The following is an 18,230-nucleotide window of genomic DNA, read 5'->3' on the forward strand; positions in this document are numbered from 1 at the left end:
TTCTTGGCCCTGCTGACTTCCCTCTGCATCAGTTCATCTAAATCTTTCCATACCGTTCTATCCATCACATTATTGCACAATAATATTCCATGACATTCATGTACTCCATTCAAAGGTAACTTGTTTCCAATTCTTTGTTATCACAAAAAAAATTGTTACAAACATTCTGATGTATATTGGGGCTTTCTTCTCATCAATGGCCTTTTTGGTCATGAGTGATGACCAGAGAAAATGCCTGGAGTCAAGAGATGGAGAGTCTCGTGTGGGGAGCAGTCAGAGGCTGGGGTCAGTGGATCAAAGAGGAACTGTTGACCAGTGAGGTGTAAGGAGACTGGGAGGAGGGGGTAGGGCTTCGAAGACCAACCTGAGCACTTTATAGTTGATTCTGGAGGCCATGGGGAGCTGCTGGACTTTGTTGAGTAGCAAGGTGACATAATCCTATCTGTCCTTTAGGAAAATCACTTTGGTGGCTGCAGAATGAAGAGGGGTGGGGAGAGCTGAGGCAGGTTACTGCCAGAGTCCAGGCATGTGTTGAAGACCTGAATCAGAGCAGGGCAGAATCGGAGGAAAGAAGGGGGAAGATCTTGCAGAGGTGAAATGAGTAACACTGCAAAGTTGAAATCAACAGGCCTTGGTACCATCTTCAATCTGGAGGTTTTGAGAGTGGAGTTCTGGGTGACTCCTAGGTTGGAAGACTAAGGAACTGGGAGGATAAGAGTGCTCCCTATAGTGATAGGGAAGGGCAGGGGGAGGGTTCTGGACTTTTTGAGTTTAAGATGTCCACTGGACGTCCAGCTCTAAATGTCTGAAAGGCAGTTGGAGATTTGAGACTGATGGTCAGCATAGAGTTTGGGGCAGGAAAGGAGTGGTCTCAGAGGTAGTACCAGGAGAGAGGAGCATTCTGAAAACAGAGAAGACAGAATCCAGGAGAAGAAAATGACTCACAGTTTCTAAGGTTGCAGAGAGGTCACAGAGAATGAGGCCTGAGAAAAGGACATTGGACTTAGCCACTAAGAGATCACTGGTCACTGTGGAGAGGGGGGGTTGGGCGGAATGATGGGGTCAGAAGCTGGACTGTAAGGGGTTAAGAAGAGAGTGAGAAGAGAGTGGAGGCAGTTGGTGTAGACAGGTTTTTTGAGCTTAGCCACAAAAGGCAGAAGTGGGGGAGACATGGGCATGCTTGTAGGGAAGGAGCCAGCAGTGAGAGAGACATTGAAAAATAAAAAACAGAGTGTGGACAATGGAGAGAGGGGGCAATATGCAGGAGAAGATGAGATGGAATGAGATCATTTGATTAGGTAAAGTCTAAGGACTCCTCATCATGGGAGCCAGGGCTGAAGGAGAGTGGGACAGAAGATGAGGAAGAGGGGAGAAGAGAGATCTCCCAGAAAATGGTCTCAATTTCTTTTCTGTAAAATATAAGGCAAGTTTTCAGCTGAGAGAGTAGGGGTAAAGGGGCACCGTGGGAAGTTTGAGGAAGGATGAGGTTTGGAAGGGCCACTGAACGAGTGCAGTGGAGTCAGGCTGACTGGCAGCAGCGAGGGCCCAGTTGAGATCACTTATACATTTGCTGGAGACCCATTTAGAACAGTGGTGTGATTTTCTCCACTTTCATTCAGGCACGTGTGGACATAACCCCTTCCTGTTCAGACGCTAGAATGAGCTCCATTGAAGGGGAAAAAACCACTTGGATTTTCTAATTTTTGCCTTGGGTCATACCTGACCTTGCTTTTTGGGTCACTGGTCACTTTTTCCTGCAACTGCTTCTTTGGGATCTCTTGGGGCCAGTGAGGGGGACGCCCCTTCCAAAAAGTCTGCTCATGGCCTTGGCCACTGTCCTGCTACATGCTCATTTCCTTAACCTGTCCTGTTCCTTTGAAGGTCTCTGGCTGCTCCCTTCTGTCATCTCTCCTTCATTTCCTTAGTTCTTTGGAGGGGAAGTTTACCTCTTTCATTTTAGAAGACTCCTTGTTTAGGTCTATTTGCAGGGCATGAGTAGAGTGTAATTAGGGTGTTAAAAAGATAATGACCCTGTGAAAATTTTAGGAAACAAGTTTTACAAATCTCAGTACCTAGTGTTTACAGTTTCATGACAAAAGTGGATGAAAAACTTGATAGATGGCCGATTTCAGTGGTGTTGGTGATATATCTACCTACTGGTGCAGATTCCAACCTCTCTATACCATCCAGAAATGCTCTTCCCCCGACAACAGACTCTTTGACCTCAAGAACTTGGGCCATCACTGACCCAGCCTTTATAAGCTAGGCACGGCTTTCCATATGGAAGTGGCAGCAGCAGGGCATACATCTGCTGGCAGTTATTCAGGTACTGACATTACAGCTTTTTAATGTGATTAAAAAGACAAATTTCCAGGAGTAATTTTAAATGTTTTTAATGTGCTTTTGAAAATCTTACTTTACAAGGCAACTTGTCTTACTGTCACCAATCTTTCAATACAAAAATCTTACAATGCTTTATTTGCTATAAAACTACCACATGAAAATTAGGGTTAGGCAGTTCTTCTCCCTCACCAGACACCCTATTATGAGGAACGTCCACTGGCCCACTGCTAAGACCACTGGGCTTCAAATAATAAGTTATACAGTTCTGTACATAATTACAATATGTCTAATTAGAGTTTTAATATGCATTTTTATCATACACCACAGTCAAACACCATAAGGGCAAACAGCACTACTCTCTCTGGAGTTATTTGTTGGCAAAAAAGGGCAATCCTCTACAATCTGCCTGCCGTGACAGTGAGACTCATTTGGTTTCCAGATACTGAAGAACCAGCTTTCTTAGGCACCAATCCAGGCAGACTAACCTTGCAGAGAAGCCTGGCTCTTGTTGTGAGCACATGCATCAGACATTCCCCTGTCCCCCAAAGCTAACCATTTAGAACTTACTTTTTTATTAGCAATACAAAAATAATCTATTTGCTAGACTCGTGCTTGTCTCCAAATACTTGGAGTAGCTGAAGGATTTCCCCTTCTTGCTCTGACACCCCTTCACTGCAATAGTCTATCAGGCAGACATTCCAACTGGTGAGTCAAGGTGGAATGTGACCTGACTGCACGGGCTTGGAGCAAACCCGTGTCACAGGAGCATGACTGCCATGTCAAAGTGTGTACAGCAGCAGCAGCAGCAGCAGCAGCAACAGATTCAACCTGCCTGGAAGGGGACGTGCGTGCCTATGTAGGCATATGTGCACGTGTGTGTGTGTGTGTGTGCACGTGTGTGTGTGTGTGTGTGTGTGTGTGTGTGTGACAAGACTTCCCAGAGCTGCCACAGTGGAACATCAAGGCCTTTTCCAGGTGTGTTCCCTGGCTCAACATGTCAGATCTTGTTGGTCTTATTGCAAATAAGCATCTCACAAAATCTTTTGTGTGGATGATAATTTTCCTAACAAACATTTTAGCATCATGGGAATAAGCAGCTCTATCACACGAGGTTATGGACATAAGCGAAAGTACTGAAGCCTCCTGCACATGAAACCTTTTGAAGCTGACTGTGAATTTATCCTTCTAAAACACCCTGATCCAGTCCAATATGGCACTATTAGTGAGTATTAGTAACTTCGTATGTGCAGAATTCATCTGTACAGGCCTGCAGGGTTTAACAGGATAACTGAGAAACAAGAGACTGGGCCTTTGGGGGAAGCAGCGTGACACAGGGGGGCACGCCCTCAGGAGGGGACAACAGACCCGGGTCCTGCTTCTGGCTCTGTAGGTCACCATCCCCTTTCTGGGCCTCAGCTCCCACACCTTTAAAATGAGGAGGTTGTACTGGTTTATTTCCATGGTCCCTTCCGGATTTAACATCATATGAATGGACTTGTCTGCTAGACATGGGAGTGAATAAATCAATAAAAAAAACAAACCATAAAGCAGGTATTGCCTCTCTAATTTTTAAAACATGTGCAAAAACACTTAGAATACAGTAGAGAGCAAAGCCTGGGTCTGCAAAACCCCCGAGGCACATGCCAACACTGCCTCCCCCACCCAGCACAACACAGCAGGGTCCTGGGAGCAGGACCAACACCCCTGAGAGGGAGCGGAGCACATATCCTCTGTTCTGTCCCCCACCGCGGGCCCAGCGCCCCAAATGGCTGACGTCGGGATTGCTTCAGGGCCCAGCCCATATCTCAAAGAAGAATTCCAGGGATTTCTCCCCCAAATTTGCTACTGACAACTGTCAGAATGGGCAAAGCAGCAGCGACAACAGTCAAGGAAGCCTGGTTCCCTTTTTCTCGGGGCACCCCCCTCCCCTTGGGGCTTTGATTCTGAGCAGTGCACAAGGGGCTCAGAATCTCCATGCTGGGGCATCTGGACCCTGCTTTCACATGTTATAGGCCACGTAGATAGGGTCCAGCTGGTCGGCCAGGAATCCATCCCGCAAGTGCATGCGCTGCTTCTCGCCCCGAGAGTTGATGGGGATGACTCCAGGGTCCACGATGACCACCACGCCCACAATAAGGAAGTGTTCCTCCAGAACCACATTGGTTACCAGTGCCACCAAGTCCAGGGCTTCCTGCTCGGGACCTTCCAGCTCCACCACCACCACCAGCAGGTTGGTCCAGGTAAACACAGCGCTGGGGACAGGAAGCACACAATCAGCCCTCTCTCTAGGTGGCAGCAAGGGGCTAAGGCTCTCCCTTGGTATCCTTACTTTTCTATGATGCACTCTGGGATTCCCTCAGTTTAAAAACCGGCCAACAAAAGAGAGTAAAAGCTGAGTGAGCAAAGAGCACAAGCCCCAGATTAGGCTCTGATGGCCACCAACTACAGAAGGGGCCTGGGCCACAACATGGCCCCAGTGTCTTCCCTCTCCTTCCTGGAGTGATTTGGAAGAACACGGCCCACTGACATGTGGAAGCGCATCGTGGTCTCGGGGAGAGCTCCCTTGACCCACATGGGAAATGCTTTTGCTGTGGTTTGGGAGATACAGCCCAGCCTGGCATCAGGAAGTCAGGCCCCAAGCCCAGGGTGGGCCCTTGCATGCCAGCAGGGCCCAGGACCGACTCTTACCATTCGGCAATGCTCTTGTGGGCTCTGATCACCGAGGTCTCGATGTCGATTGGGTGGTACCTCATGCCTCTTAGCTCCAGGGTTTCATCCAGAGAGCCAACCACATAGAGGGCATCATGCCTTTCTGTGAACAACATCCTCCATGTAAAGAAAGCCCCTACAGACAAACCCTCCATCTGTCAAGTCTCTCAGCCCACACTCGGTCCTTGGGACCAAAGCCCAAGACCAGCCCGGGAAAAAGAGCAGGTCTCTCCCATGGCCTGAATGTGGCAGGAACATGACTCGCAGAGAGGCCTAGGAGTCACGAGGTTGCTCCTTCTGCCCCCGTGTCCTGATTCCATGGGCAGACAACAGCTTAGGCTGAGGTGGGGCCTTATGCGGGTCCTCAAGTGAGGCCCTTTGATGGAACCCAAACTTTACAGGACAAATCCTTTTATTAAGGCTTAGGCCCTGAGCCCTCCTTGTATCTCCCTTTATTTGAGCAGCAGGAGGGGCTGTTTTCTAGGGTCTTTGCATCCCCAATGCTGGGTACACACAAGGTACCTCATAAAGCCTTGAGGGCAGATGTGAAGTCAGACTTTCACAATGATGTGAATGGGGACTCCCAAGGCTATGGAAGAAGCCCTGACGCACAAATACACATTCATCCTCAAGGTTTGCCCCTTTCTCTCTGGCCCAAATGAACCGTACAACTTTGCTCCCCAAAGCAATGTGCTGGCTATCAAGCTGCCTCCCCCTCTTACCTCCACTGGCATCAGTGAGATCTGTTCTTCGGAGAAACCCCAGGTAGCCTGTCCTGGCCCAGATAGTCTGGGTGTCTCCAAAACTAAGCCGAGCACTGAAGTGGTCAGCATGCAGAGACTCCTCCCCATAGACTGTGTAATAGCCTGTGGCGTTGTGTGGACTGCTCACCCAAATCTGGGGAGGGAAGCATCAGCATCAACACCCTGCAGGCACAGGCCATGCAGTAGAACTGACCAAGATAGAGGTGAAGAGGACAAAAGGGGCCCATTTTAGCTTCTGTAGTTTGGGGGTCTGGACAGCCCTGGAAAGCCAGCAGTATAGAGTCAAGGCTGACATGGGCACAATGCACCTTCTGGTTTTTAGGGACCCTCTGGTGGCAGGAGGGGCTATGAGGCACAAGGTGGATGAACGGGTGTGGTGGGCCCCAATCCTAGCCCCAACCACCTCAGCATCCTTCAATGAGAAGCCCCAGGAAGCTCAGCATCTGACTAGGCATTCCCTGAGGCTAGCTAGCTTTGGGAAGCGTGGCAGGCACTGTGGTCCCAGATGCTCCCCTTATCCCCTCTGAAGTCAAGGGGATGTTCAGGGAAGCCCTGGCACACATTTCACCCACTAACTTGCTATAAAAACACCTCCTCAGGTAGAGGTGATTCTTTGCCTAGATGTGGAAATTGGTGATGATAAAAGGTTTTATTTCCAGAAACAAAGGGTCTGCTATCCCTACTAATAACAGTCCTATGTGTCCCATGACCTCAGCCAACCTTCTTGACCCCCTCTCTGCCAGGCTCCCCTAGGTTCCTACTGGTGCCAGATCCAGTCCAGGGGCCAGTGCAGTCCTCTCAATGCTCTCCCCTCCACACCTGGGGCCCCATCTTCTCCCTGGTCCTCAGAATACCTCCCCCCCAAGGATCCACAGTTTTTTCTGCCCCATTGGGCCAAAGGCAGCTCCTGAGAGCAGAGCCTCTGTTCTGTCCTTCTCTGCATCCCCTGGACCTGACACTGGGCCTGGCATAGTAGGACCTTCATAAATGTATGATGGACATAACAAATAGTTAAGTTAGTATGTGGACTCAGCATGCAAAGCCTGTGGCCTCCCACAAGGCAGTGCCAGGCAGGCAAATACAGGCCTGGAGTGGGGGGGGAGGGGGAGGCAGTTTTAAGCCACACACAGGTCACATGCCAGTGGCCTGACCCCACTTTCTTGTCCATTCTGGGCTGGTCTTTGCTGCCTCCTGCCCTGCACCTCATGATACTGGCAGCATCGGGCCTTTTTCCTCCTCCTGCTGGGCTGAGTGGGACCACAGGAAGTAAAGGGCCACAGGGAGGGACAACAGCACCCCCTGGGGAGGTTGGGAGGTTACAGCCAGACAGAGGAAGGGGGCCTGGCACCAGGAGCAGAACCAGTCACTGTCCGTCCACTCTGCTCCTTTCTCATTTGCTCAAGGTCTGCCTAGAAGCAGGCTTGGCTGGAGCTGAAGACAAGGGAGACCATGCCGCGATCCCCTACTCTCTCAGGAAGTCACCCTGACCTTTGCCTGTCTCCCTTAATGCTCACCTCGCCCAGGTGGGAGTCACCAAGGGGGCCCTTGGTTTCTGTGTGAGCGATGATGACTTTGACACCAGGAAGAATCTGTGAGGAGAAAAAGTATCCTTGTTGGCAGAGAAAGGGCCTGAGGTCACAGGGGGCCTCCTTCAAGGGAGTGGTCAGAGGCAGAAATGAGAGGAGGGCTTGGAGCCTCCGCCAGCCAGTTGACACACCTCTCATCTCTGTGACGCCCTCCCTAGCACGGGCCATGCTTGAGGACGTTTTCTTACAAAAACATTAGAACAGGCCACAACTGTTTCAAATCCATTCAGCTGTCCCTTGGCCTCGACACTCTATTTTGGGCTTAATATTTGGAACTGTTAGTTTCCTGAGAGCCTCTGTGCCTCTGGCACCTAACACAAGACCTCGTACAGAGTAGGTGTTTAATAAATGCTCACTGGACTGACCTGAGTTAGGTTGGCCTATGACTGCCCACCCTTGATCCACCCTGGGCTTTTCTATAATAATGGGCAGTGTAGGACAGTGGAAGTAACCTTGGCCCTGGAGTCAGGAGTTCAAATCCTGTCTCCTTGAGCTCCAACCTCCTTATGTTCCCCCTTCAGGCATCCTAAGCATGGCTAGCAAAGATGGTTTCCGTCAGCCCATGGCTGGTCACGCACCCCTCTGACTGGGACCCACTGTTTGACTCTGAAAGCCTTCCTGACCTGGGTCTGGCCCACCTTTCCAGCCCCATCCTGCACTCTATGGTCCAGCCAAAGTGATCATCCCTCCAGACTTGGAAGGGACTTCCCCTGCCTCCACCTCTCAGAATCCCCTGAACTTCTAAGACACAGCACAGAAACACATTCTGCAGGAAGCCTCCCCAGCTTTATATTTATTCCCATTTATTCACTATCCACACTCAGCTGTCTCCTGATGAGGGCCCATGTTGCTCTCTATATCCCTGGTGCCTAGAACAGTGTGGCGGGTTTAGAACTGCAGAAGGAGCCAAGTGTGAGATGTCTGGAAGGAAGGAAGGAAGAGGTAAGATGCCAAAGAAAGGGGGTAATGGGGCACTGCTAGAACTCAGATGGCAGGGGGATGACTTGAACAGACCAGAGTGGGGACAGAGTGAGGCCAAGGGATCAGGAGCTGAGGGCTGAGGGCCAGCAGTCCAGGACCTGGCTGATGGGGCAGCTGCTGGGACCCTCCACAGAAAGAGCCAATGAAGGAGAAGAGAAGCATTTGGGGGGGAAGGGAAAAGAAACCCAATCCACTGTTAGCAGGACTCACTTGGTAACACCTCGTAATGCATTGAATCACTGCCCACGCGTCCCCACCATACCCAGATGAGGCCAATCTGACCTTTTTTCAATTGTCTTGTTTATCTTATGGGGCAACAGCTCCGGGCACCAAACATGGCCTGTGTGGGCTCTGCTCTGAGTGGGATGAGCAGGACTGCCAAGGGGAGGTGTGCCCATCCCCTGAGGTCTTTCCCTCATTCCCTCATCTGCCTCTCAGGCTCAGCCACAAAACATGAGAGCGGCTGGGCATTCAGCAGGAGAGACGAAGGGTGCACCTAGGCCAGCGCTGCATGACATCAGCCCAGGGCTTGCCCTAGGAAGAACATAGGCCCAGGGCCTAGGATTGCCCATTTCATTACCTTTCCAGACTCCATCAATGGTAAACTGTGTGGAGAACCCCGCTCTACCAGTCGCACCCTAAAATGAAAATGAGAAAAAAATTTCACAAATATTTGGGCTATGTATCTGAGCATTCTTGAATATGCAGTCACCAAAATCAATGTCACCAATGGAAACACTGCATCCAAGGACTTTCATGGCCCTGCCCATTTATCAGCAGGGGCCCGCACTGGAGCCCAGAAGGCTACTGAGGCACCAGCTTTTCACCAGCAGCTCTGTCCTTGAGAGTCTCAGCCTGGGCACCTCTCTTCTCTTCATTTTGAATCTGAATAGTTTAGGCCAAAATAACACTGGATTCCTTCCCCAATGTCCACATGTTAGCTTTGAGTGTCCTGAAGGACCCTCTGTGCAGAGGCAGAAGGAAAGAGCTTTGGACACAAATACATCTCCAGATCCCATTCCACTGGTGGCTTGAGGGGCTGGGGGTGAGTTAGATGGGGAGAGAATGGACACTGGACACTGGAAAGCTGTTGCAGGTCAGTCCAGGTCAGTCAGTTGGTCAACTAGCATTGATTGAGCACCTGCTGTGTGCCAAGCCCTGAGCTAAGCATGGGGATAGAAAGCAAAAGCCAGTCTGTGACTCCAGGAGCTTCTAGTCTGAGAGGGCAGGGGGAAGGAGGGAGGTAGAGATTGGCTAGGTCAGGTGTCATGACTGGGAAGAAAGCATGAGCTGGGAGGAGGACCCCAGAAGGTTTCTTTTCTCAGAGTGGAAGCCTAGCTGGGATGGAAAAGGGTGGCCGTGGGGTGAGGGTAGAGTGAGGAAGGGACAGTTAAGTCATTACAGAGTTTTCAAGAATTTGCATCTGGCTGAACATGGAGGGAGGAGGAGAGGCAATGGATGCTAAGTTGCAGAGGGCTCCCAGGTAGTCAGCAGATACAGCTGAAAGTCCAGAGGCGGGATGCTGGGCAGGCGCCGGGCGGGGGCGCTGGGTGGGGGTGTCCAGCAGGGACTAGTGTCATGGAGGGATGAGTGTCAGCACGACAGATACAGAATCTGCTACAGACACAGGGCCCAGGACAGAGATGAGGCTGAGATCAGGAGGGGGCCCACATCATAAAAGCTCAGGCTGTGGGAGCTGATGGCATGACTGAGAGAGAATGGGCATAATGAGAAGACAGAGTCCAGGCTGATCCCCGGGGTCCCTAGATTGCCCACAGAGCACAGATGAGGCATCTGCTCATCGGACTGAGGGACTGCAGACAGCACGAGAGTGTCATGAAAGTGGAGGCCAAGCTCTCTGGCCCTGCCACAGATCCTGGCAGGGGCAGGGCAGGGCTCAATTTCCCTGAGACACAGCCCTGGGAAGCTTTGCCCCAGAACTCTCCTCACAAACACATATCCCTGGGCCCTGGCACTGCCCATGGATGCACAAAGGACTGGTGCAAACTTCCACTAGGGAGGGGAGAGAGCCCTGGGTTCCAAGCTAAGAACACCTGAGGCTATGTGCCCTTTGGCCATTGCTTTAGGGTCCTCCTGGGGGAATGGGTAGACTCAGTCTGCAGTGCCCTGTGGGCATCTCTCCATGTTTATGTAGGAGAAGTAAAAACTTTGCAGACATTTCCGTGCCATTCCAAAGTCACCCATCATGCCAGGTTACATAGCTCCCGGTTTGTAGACACAGCATATGTAAAGGTCATTATCAGTAACATGTCCCTGACAGACATTATCCAGGAAATTTTCCCATCACATCCTCATATACTTTGTACCCACGTGGCCCAAAGGGTAAGAACTCCAGCTCCCAGAGGAGAGGAAGGAGGACAGACCTACCTGTCGTGGCGTAGTGCCCGCATGTCGACGTACACCGTGGTGGGGTCAGGGCCAGCAGTGCCCTGGTGAGAAAATAGAGTCAACTCTTTGGAATTAAGGCTCCCAAGAATCCATATTTTTATTCAGCCAGTAACAAGATCATCTGCACCTAACAGTGCACTGCTCTCCCAAAAAAGTTTCTGGGAATGCCAAAGGGACCATGCCACTCAGGCTACTCTAAATTTCAGGCCAGCCCACAGGGCACAGCCCTGGGCAGCTTCAAGGTGGATGGCTCTGGAAGGTCTGCTAGTTCCTTCCTTACCTAGATGGGTCAATTAGAGCAAAAATATCCCAGGTGGCAATGAAGAGATTAGTGTCTGAGACCTGGGAAGTGGCCTGATAAAATTTCCAAACTCTACTACATCCTCTAAACTGATTCCACAAAGGCTAATAATGAGAGGCTTTCTCAGAGAACTTGCATAATCAAGTCTCAGTTTCCTTTTCTACTTATTCTCCAAGATTACATGCTAAGAATGCATCCTGATGACAGAAGTCCACTCTACTTTGCTGGACACAAGTCTTGTTGCATCTAGCAACTTCCCCCATCCCTCGTTCCCAACAATGAATCCCACAATAACATGAGGATTTTGAAAAAATCTGTATCCCATCGACATCTTCCCCTCCCAACACAACAGCTTCTATTTGGAAGCTGCAGAAAGGCATCATTAGAGCAGACAGCCAAAGAAGGGATCACGGGGCTGAGACTGAGCAGGCAAGGCCTGAGCTGGGGCGGGGGTGGGGGGGGGGGGGAGGTCCATGAGGATGGGGTGAAGACCGTAGCACATGCACACGTCACTATACCTGCTCAGCCAGCTTTCCCAGCCTGTTGGGCTGACAGAGGGGCCATAGGCAGAAGGAGCAGAGGTCAGCAAAGGGAGAGGGACAGGAGCAAGAGCCAAAAGGGAAACAGACAGAAAGGCAACAAGGAACAGGAGACACAGTCAGATAGAACAAAACACACCATTGCATTATCAAGAAAAGAAAGGAATACCCTGAAAGCGCAGGGCAGCCCACGTTAGCTCCCAGGACAGGCAGCCGAGACAGGAACAGGAGGCGAGGGACAACAAAGGCCAGAGCGGGCCAGCTCATTGGTAGCCGCCCGCAGAGACAGGAAAGGGAATGCTGACTTGGAAAGACTTCCCCCAGCAGCACCGTGTCCCCTGCCCAACCTCCAGCAGTGACCATCCACTTTCTCTACTCGTCTGCTGTTTGAAAAGTGCGCACGTCTTTCACTCACAAGCCTGAGCTGAGAGCTCTGGGCAGACCTGGCTTTGTCATAGGCTTACATACAGAATCCCACTAAGTCAACAGAAAAGGGGCATTAGACACAGTTTCTGCTGACCCCATTTCAAGGAGTCTTGGCAAGCTGCTGACGTAAACACTGTCCAAACAACTGGGTTCATAACTCAGGTTCACAGAGTACTTAAGAGCAGGAAGGCAGGAAGAGGAGAAACTGAGGAAATGGAATGAAGACAAGGCCTTGGAAGACTTTGATGAGAAGAGGGTTTACTCTCTGTCCAGGAATCATTCTGACATACCAACATTTCATTTCCCACAGTAACAAAGGAATCATGGAATGCTCATGGCAGAAGGGACACTCACCCCAATGCCATCCTCCCATTTTACAGAAACGCCTGGGCCTGGAGAGGCCAGGGATCTTTTCCCAAACCACATGGCTGGGGGGTATCTGAACCAGGGAGAGGCTTCAGACTTTCAGTCAGGGCCATTCACCTGGGACCCCAGTGCCCGCCTGAGTTTGAAAATCCCCAAGGAAGTGTTTCTGGCCCAGGGCAGGAGCATGTCTCACCTGTAAGCAAATGGCTACATTCACTCTGCATCCAAACGTGGTGCTCACGGCCCGGGCAGAGAGACCCAGGTCTTTGAAGAGCTTGGAGAAGGACTGTGTTAACGCGATCCGTGGTCTCTCTTCCGCAACCACCATACATGTGCGCACACAGGACAGGTTCACGCTTTTTGCCTGTTTGGGAATGGAGAAGTGGGTAGGGTGAGGAAACCTCTACCACAGCCACGGATTAGGCTTTAGGGCCTGGCCCAAGGAGAGAGCCCTGTGGGGCTATTCCCCACTGGGGACCTGGCAGCTTGACTCAAACATGTCCATGGTCCCTTGAGGGCAGGGACAACGTCTCAGCAGTCCTGAAAACATGACCACCAGCCCCTAACCACGCACTTCAATCCAGAACATCAGCAAAATTAAGTGAGAGAAGCCACAAAAGACATTTTCTCTGATAGAAATAGCTTGTCACTGCTCATAACAAAACTCGGAAATGGAACTCATCAACTTGGGTGGAAAAGTCCATAATCCCACAGTGCTTGCAATGACCAGTGGGTCTATGGAGCTGGGGATCATCGGCTCTGAGGCAGGTCACATTCTCTTGGTTCTTTGGCCACTGGGGGTACCAAGGTCCTCTTGACCCATTTGTGTCTTCCCTTCTCCCTACTAGACAGTCTGTCTACCTGCTATGCTGGGCCAAGGGAGGGTGAGAGAACACCTGGGGCCACTTCCTTAATGGCCATTCAGCCCTCCACACCCCTCGGACTGGCAGCTGCCCAGAGCAGAAGAGGGAGGCTTGAATCTGTAGGCTCAGCACACTGCAATCCCCTTCCACTCTTTTCCAGCTGAATTTCAGGCCCAATTTATTCCTCACTTGTAGTTCTTGTCCAGAATAGGAAATCTTTCTTTTATTTAGACCTTCCATGAAACTGATCACCACCTCAAAGGAACCTTTATTTACTTCCTTGCTTAACACCTCATTTGAGGTCAGAAGTCATGCTGGAAAACAGCTGTCCCTTTGCCTGACTCTGTCAGAGTCTTGCCTAAGTTAGGTAAATGTGGGATTCAGTCTTGATGTGAGAGTCCTTCTAAACCTTGACCCCAGTTCTCAGGTCCCATTCCCAATGTGTCTCCTCTCCTCTGAGCCAAGCACCCCCATTCCTGCCAACAGCCTTCCTGGGACCTGGGGCCCAGCTTTCTTAATATGGCAGCACGTGCTCCAGCTTGACAATGTCTGAGGTGCCCATTCTGGGGCTGGGATGTGGCTCTTCTGGGTCACTGAAGCACACAGGATGCTGAGTCTTCTGGAAGCCAGAGTAGCCATGGCCCATGCCCAGGACCACCAAGGCTTGCTGACACAGTTTCTTGTCCAGCCTGCCTCTGGCACACTTCTTAGTGTAAGTGCTAGATTCAAGGTAACCAGCTAAAGTTCATTGGTGTTTGCTGGGGAGATGTGCCATGTCCTCAAGCCCTTCTGAATCTGCCAGGCACGCGCCTTGGGGAGCTGGCGGCTGGCTGATACCTTTCTGTGTTCCCCAGCACTTAGAAGGCACGTCATTGGTGTATGCTGACTGACTCTGGGGCTGCATTCCTTCTTCAGTGGAAACTGAGGACAAGTGACAGGGGGTCTGATGATGCTTGTCCACTGACCAACTGCATGACGATGCTTCCTCATCACTGACATGACACAAAGCCCCCACAGCAGAGGGCAATGACAGGGAGCAGCCGAGACCATGCCGTGCCCTCACCTGGGAAGGCATGATGGCAGAGCAAGGTCCCCCCACCGACCAGTGATGCAGATAAGCCGGGTACATGGGGGGCAAACGGAGGCCATGGCAGCTGCAGGAAGTGCCCGAGCAAGGGAGATCCTGGGCAGTTTGGATGTCAGATGAGGGAACAAAGGTACCCTTTTCTCATCTTCTTGTGAGAGCTAAGGCAGGGCACAGACCTCAAGAACTGGTGAATCTCGCTCCAGGGCTGACCTTCAGCTCTAGCAACCATTCATGGGAGGCAAGATAGGACTCAGAGGAACCCCCTGGGGTGGATGGAAGGGAAGGGCTCTTGGGTCTGCTGGGGTGACAAGCATGGAAAGCTGCTTCTGCTGCCATTTTAGCCAATAGTAGACAGAGGGAGAAAAGGGCCCAAGCCCCAAAAGGCCGCAGCCTGTCCCTTTGGCCCGGCTCACGTTTGCCCAGAGGTACACCCTCCTGGCCTCGGAGTCCCCGAGGGACCAGGGTCACTCACCCTGAGGAGATCCGTTTGTGTCCCCAGTCCTTTGGTGCACATCTCCATGACAGAGTAAGAGCAGAAGGTGACGCGGACTCGGTACTGGCTCACGGCTGACAGCCACAAGGACACATTGTTTTCAAGTTCAAGTGGAGGGACCAGCAGGGACTGGTGTCCTGAATAGACACTGGAGAAAATAATGAAGGGAGCCGCCAGTCAGTTGAGAGCCAAACCCCACCCTGCCCTCCCTCCCTGCTCAGTCCTTGGTGGTGGGAAGCCTGGGGGTGGGGGCCGCGCACCTGCACAAGCACCACAGGGCAAAGCCCAGGCCGCAGTAGGGGTCCAGGCAGACGGCGATCTGCCGAGATGGGTACAGTTCACACTGAAGTTTGATCGACCGGCATAAGGCACTTGTGGCTGCGTGCGACATCTAAATGAAGGGACAAAGTGTGCATATACAGACAGGGACCTCTCTGCCCCACTGCCCTGCACAGGGTTGCCTGGAAGGGGAAGGCATCACCCAAAGAGTCCTGATGCCCAGGGAAGGAGAAAAGGATTTGGGGCTGCTGCCTTGTGCCAGTCAGGATCAGGCTCCTTCTTAATTTTGTTCTATCCCCAGGAGGGGTCACTATTAAATAGTTTTAAAAAATAACAACACAGGCAGGTGCAGTTGGGTTCAAAGGGCAGATCCGTGAGTCCGTTCCTCCAGGGAATGCCCGCCCCAAGGCAGACGACGACCACGGCTCTGCTGGGAGCATGGCTCCTCTAGGGTCTGCCCAGGGTCACCTGGCCAGAAGGCCTCCCAGGCAGGTGAGACATGCACTTGGGTCTTCCAACCTCTCAGTACACCATCCTGTGGTCACCTTCAAAGGGTGAAGTGAGGCGCAGAAGCACCAGAGATGCTTACCTTGACTCCTGCCAATATGCCTGTGGTGGAAACACTGAAGTCTAAGTAAGCCAGCGTGTCGGGGGAGGGAGGCCGGAAAACACTCGCTATCTTCTTCTTTGGGAGGTCATCTGTTACAGGAGAAAAGGTGGCCCTATAAGCGGTGAAGCAGGGGCAGGGTGCGGGCACAGCCATGGACAGACTCCAGGTGGATGGGTCCTACTGCCACTGAGACTCCTTGCTGGGTCCCCCACAGCAGGACCTGGGGCAGCCAGGCTGGAAAGGGGCAGAGTCGGACAAAGGACAAGGTGTTCTTGAGGGAAAGGAAGGAAGGATGCTGCTAAGGTATCTGCTCAGTCTAGAAATTCCCTTGGGTCCTGGCCAGGGGGAATCCTGGGGCAAAAGGGAGAGGCTGAGGCATTTATGCCCGTGCTGAGTGATTGATTTCCAGTGGGTAAGATCAGTCTAGCAGGAGACTTGCCAGCTCTGGCTCATTAAACCAATGGGGACCTCAACCAGACCACTATGGTGGTAGTCTCATGGCCTAGCCTTGATGGATGATTGAGAGGGGACAGTGAGGACACTGAAGGGAAGGGCCACTGCTGTGCCCGCAGCTGGCATCTTGCAAATCAATGGTACCACTCACGCATCCTACAGGTTGGGATGGCCCCTGACCAGGGTGATACAGTGTTACATGGCATAGGTCCCACTGAAGCCATGGCAGATCCTGTCACTCATAATCCACTGCCCCCACTCCTTCTGTACAAGAGCTCAGAGTTCATTGGCAAGGTTCCTCCCTGGGCTGGTTTCCTTGGATCTACCAAGGATAGTTCTTGGGTGAAGAGGCTCACAGAGTCCCCCAAGAGGGCTCCACTTGGAGGCTGCTCGACCTGGCAGCATCAGGTTCACCAAAAGGCATTTGCTGACCACGTGCTGACCACACACCCACTCCCAGGAGGCCAGATGGCCATGGGCCTCCCTACGTGCTCCCTGTGGGCCAGGCAGGCAGACCCAGCATGGCAGTGTTCTTGCCCCCTTCCCCTCCCTCCCCCCAGTTGTTCTCCTCTCACACGTCAGCACCTGTATCTAAGATGGTTGGCCATGTCTTGATGTCCACAGCAGCGCCCGCTTCCTTGGACTTAAGCAGCTTCATTATTGCTTGGGTTGTCAGAATGCACGTAGATTTGCTGACCTGAGCAGGGGAGACTGTTCCAGATCCAGGAGAGGATCTCCCCCTTGGCTCCCACCACCCACCCAGAGCAGAGGAAAGCCTGCTCTCTCCCTTGGACCCTCCCAGCTGGGTCATGTGACAGAGGGACACGAAGGACCACAGGACTACTTTCCACCTGCCTGAAACACCAGAGCTTTTAAAAACTTACTTCGACAATCATCTTGACAGTGGGTAGAGTAGTGGCGAGATTCTGGGGATGAGGGGGGCGCACTGTGATGGGAACGCAACCAGCGTACAGACAGCCATAGAAGGTGGCAATAAGGTCCACACCTGGGAACAAACCATGCCTAAGAGGGAGAGCGCCTTGAAGAGATGGCTCAGACTCCCCACACTGCCAGATTAAATTAACCATTTACACACCATCAACCATGACACAATCAGAGAAATAGATGGGGCTCCAAGACTCACACTCCTTTGGTTATGACTAGGGGTGTGTCTAGGGATGGGCAACTGTGCCCAAGAAATACAAGTCAAATCCTACTGTGCTTGGCAAGGGAAAGACCCCCTACTCATCCCCAACTGTGAGAGTCTTTCCATCGATGCGTACAGGAATGAATTCACAGCTGAGTTTGAGGAGGCCAGCAGCCTCTTTGGTGTTTGGTGGCCCACAGGAAACACAGGGACGCCCTTCAGCCAAAGGACTCTGCCCCTCTCTCAGCTCGTGCCACATGGTGGCTGTGCCAGCCAGCCCCTTGGCTCCTCCTAACAGCCATTTATCAAGATGGTGGCCCAGGGAGCTGAGGAGGGAGGGAACTGCCAAGTCTGGCCAGTCTGCAGAGGGACCAGATCTATCCCAGGGGTCACTTTAAAAGGGAAATTATTTTATGCCTATTAATGTCTATAGAACCAACTCTGATACACATTAGGTTCTCTCCATCCCTCCTTCCCAGACAGCAAAGGGGCATGCTGTTCCACGTGCTCCACACTAGTGTTTGGCCATACAGGCCACATGGCTGCCCCAGGATCCTCTCCCTCCCCCACAGTGAGAATGGCCATTCTCCAGGGTCCTCCGATGAGAGGTCTGTGCCATTCCAAGGCAGGCCATCTCATTCCGGTTGTAATTTAGCTTACTACAAAGAGCATGAACATGAAGCTCTTTGAATAGCTAGAATTTCATTTTTAATGTGACTCAAATCTAGGGCACATTCCCAACCAATGAATCAGAGGGCCCAAGCCCTCGATTATGGGGCTACTTTCCAGCTCGCTTCTTCTGGACTCCATCAACCACACTGAGTTTTGTGCTCTTGGGGATTTCCATGCATCAGGTAGATGGGAACCGGCAGCC

The 18,230-nt window shown here is 51.8% G+C and overlaps 1 protein-coding gene across 4 annotated transcripts in view; it reads right to left on the bottom strand.

The window, feature by feature from the left end:
* Nucleotides 1–2,377: 2,377 nt before the first annotated feature.
* Nucleotides 2,378–18,230, bottom strand: part of DIP2A (disco interacting protein 2 homolog A) — a 111,630-nt gene continuing 95,777 nt past the window's right edge. For all 4 annotated transcript variants that reach the window (XM_072640777.1, XM_072640775.1, XM_072640776.1 and 1 more), the window contains 12 exons: nucleotides 17,094–17,215; nucleotides 16,795–16,906; nucleotides 15,736–15,845; nucleotides 15,128–15,258; nucleotides 14,847–15,015; nucleotides 12,618–12,788; nucleotides 10,772–10,833; nucleotides 8,964–9,021; nucleotides 7,331–7,405; nucleotides 5,775–5,949; nucleotides 5,032–5,155; nucleotides 2,378–4,595 (listed from right to left, as the gene is read on the bottom strand). In XM_072640777.1, coding sequence (XP_072496878.1) covers nucleotides 4,343–4,595; nucleotides 5,032–5,155; nucleotides 5,775–5,949; nucleotides 7,331–7,405; nucleotides 8,964–9,021; nucleotides 10,772–10,833; nucleotides 12,618–12,788; nucleotides 14,847–15,015; nucleotides 15,128–15,258; nucleotides 15,736–15,845; nucleotides 16,795–16,906; nucleotides 17,094–17,215 — 1,562 coding nt within the window. In that variant the 3' untranslated portion in view covers nucleotides 2,378–4,342. The remainder of the gene's footprint in view (nucleotides 4,596–5,031; nucleotides 5,156–5,774; nucleotides 5,950–7,330; nucleotides 7,406–8,963; nucleotides 9,022–10,771; nucleotides 10,834–12,617; nucleotides 12,789–14,846; nucleotides 15,016–15,127; nucleotides 15,259–15,735; nucleotides 15,846–16,794; nucleotides 16,907–17,093; nucleotides 17,216–18,230) is intronic.

This window comes from Notamacropus eugenii, chromosome 2 (assembly GCF_028372415.1).
Source record: "Notamacropus eugenii isolate mMacEug1 chromosome 2, mMacEug1.pri_v2, whole genome shotgun sequence".
NCBI classification, from domain to species: Eukaryota; Metazoa; Chordata; class Mammalia; order Diprotodontia; family Macropodidae; genus Notamacropus; species Notamacropus eugenii.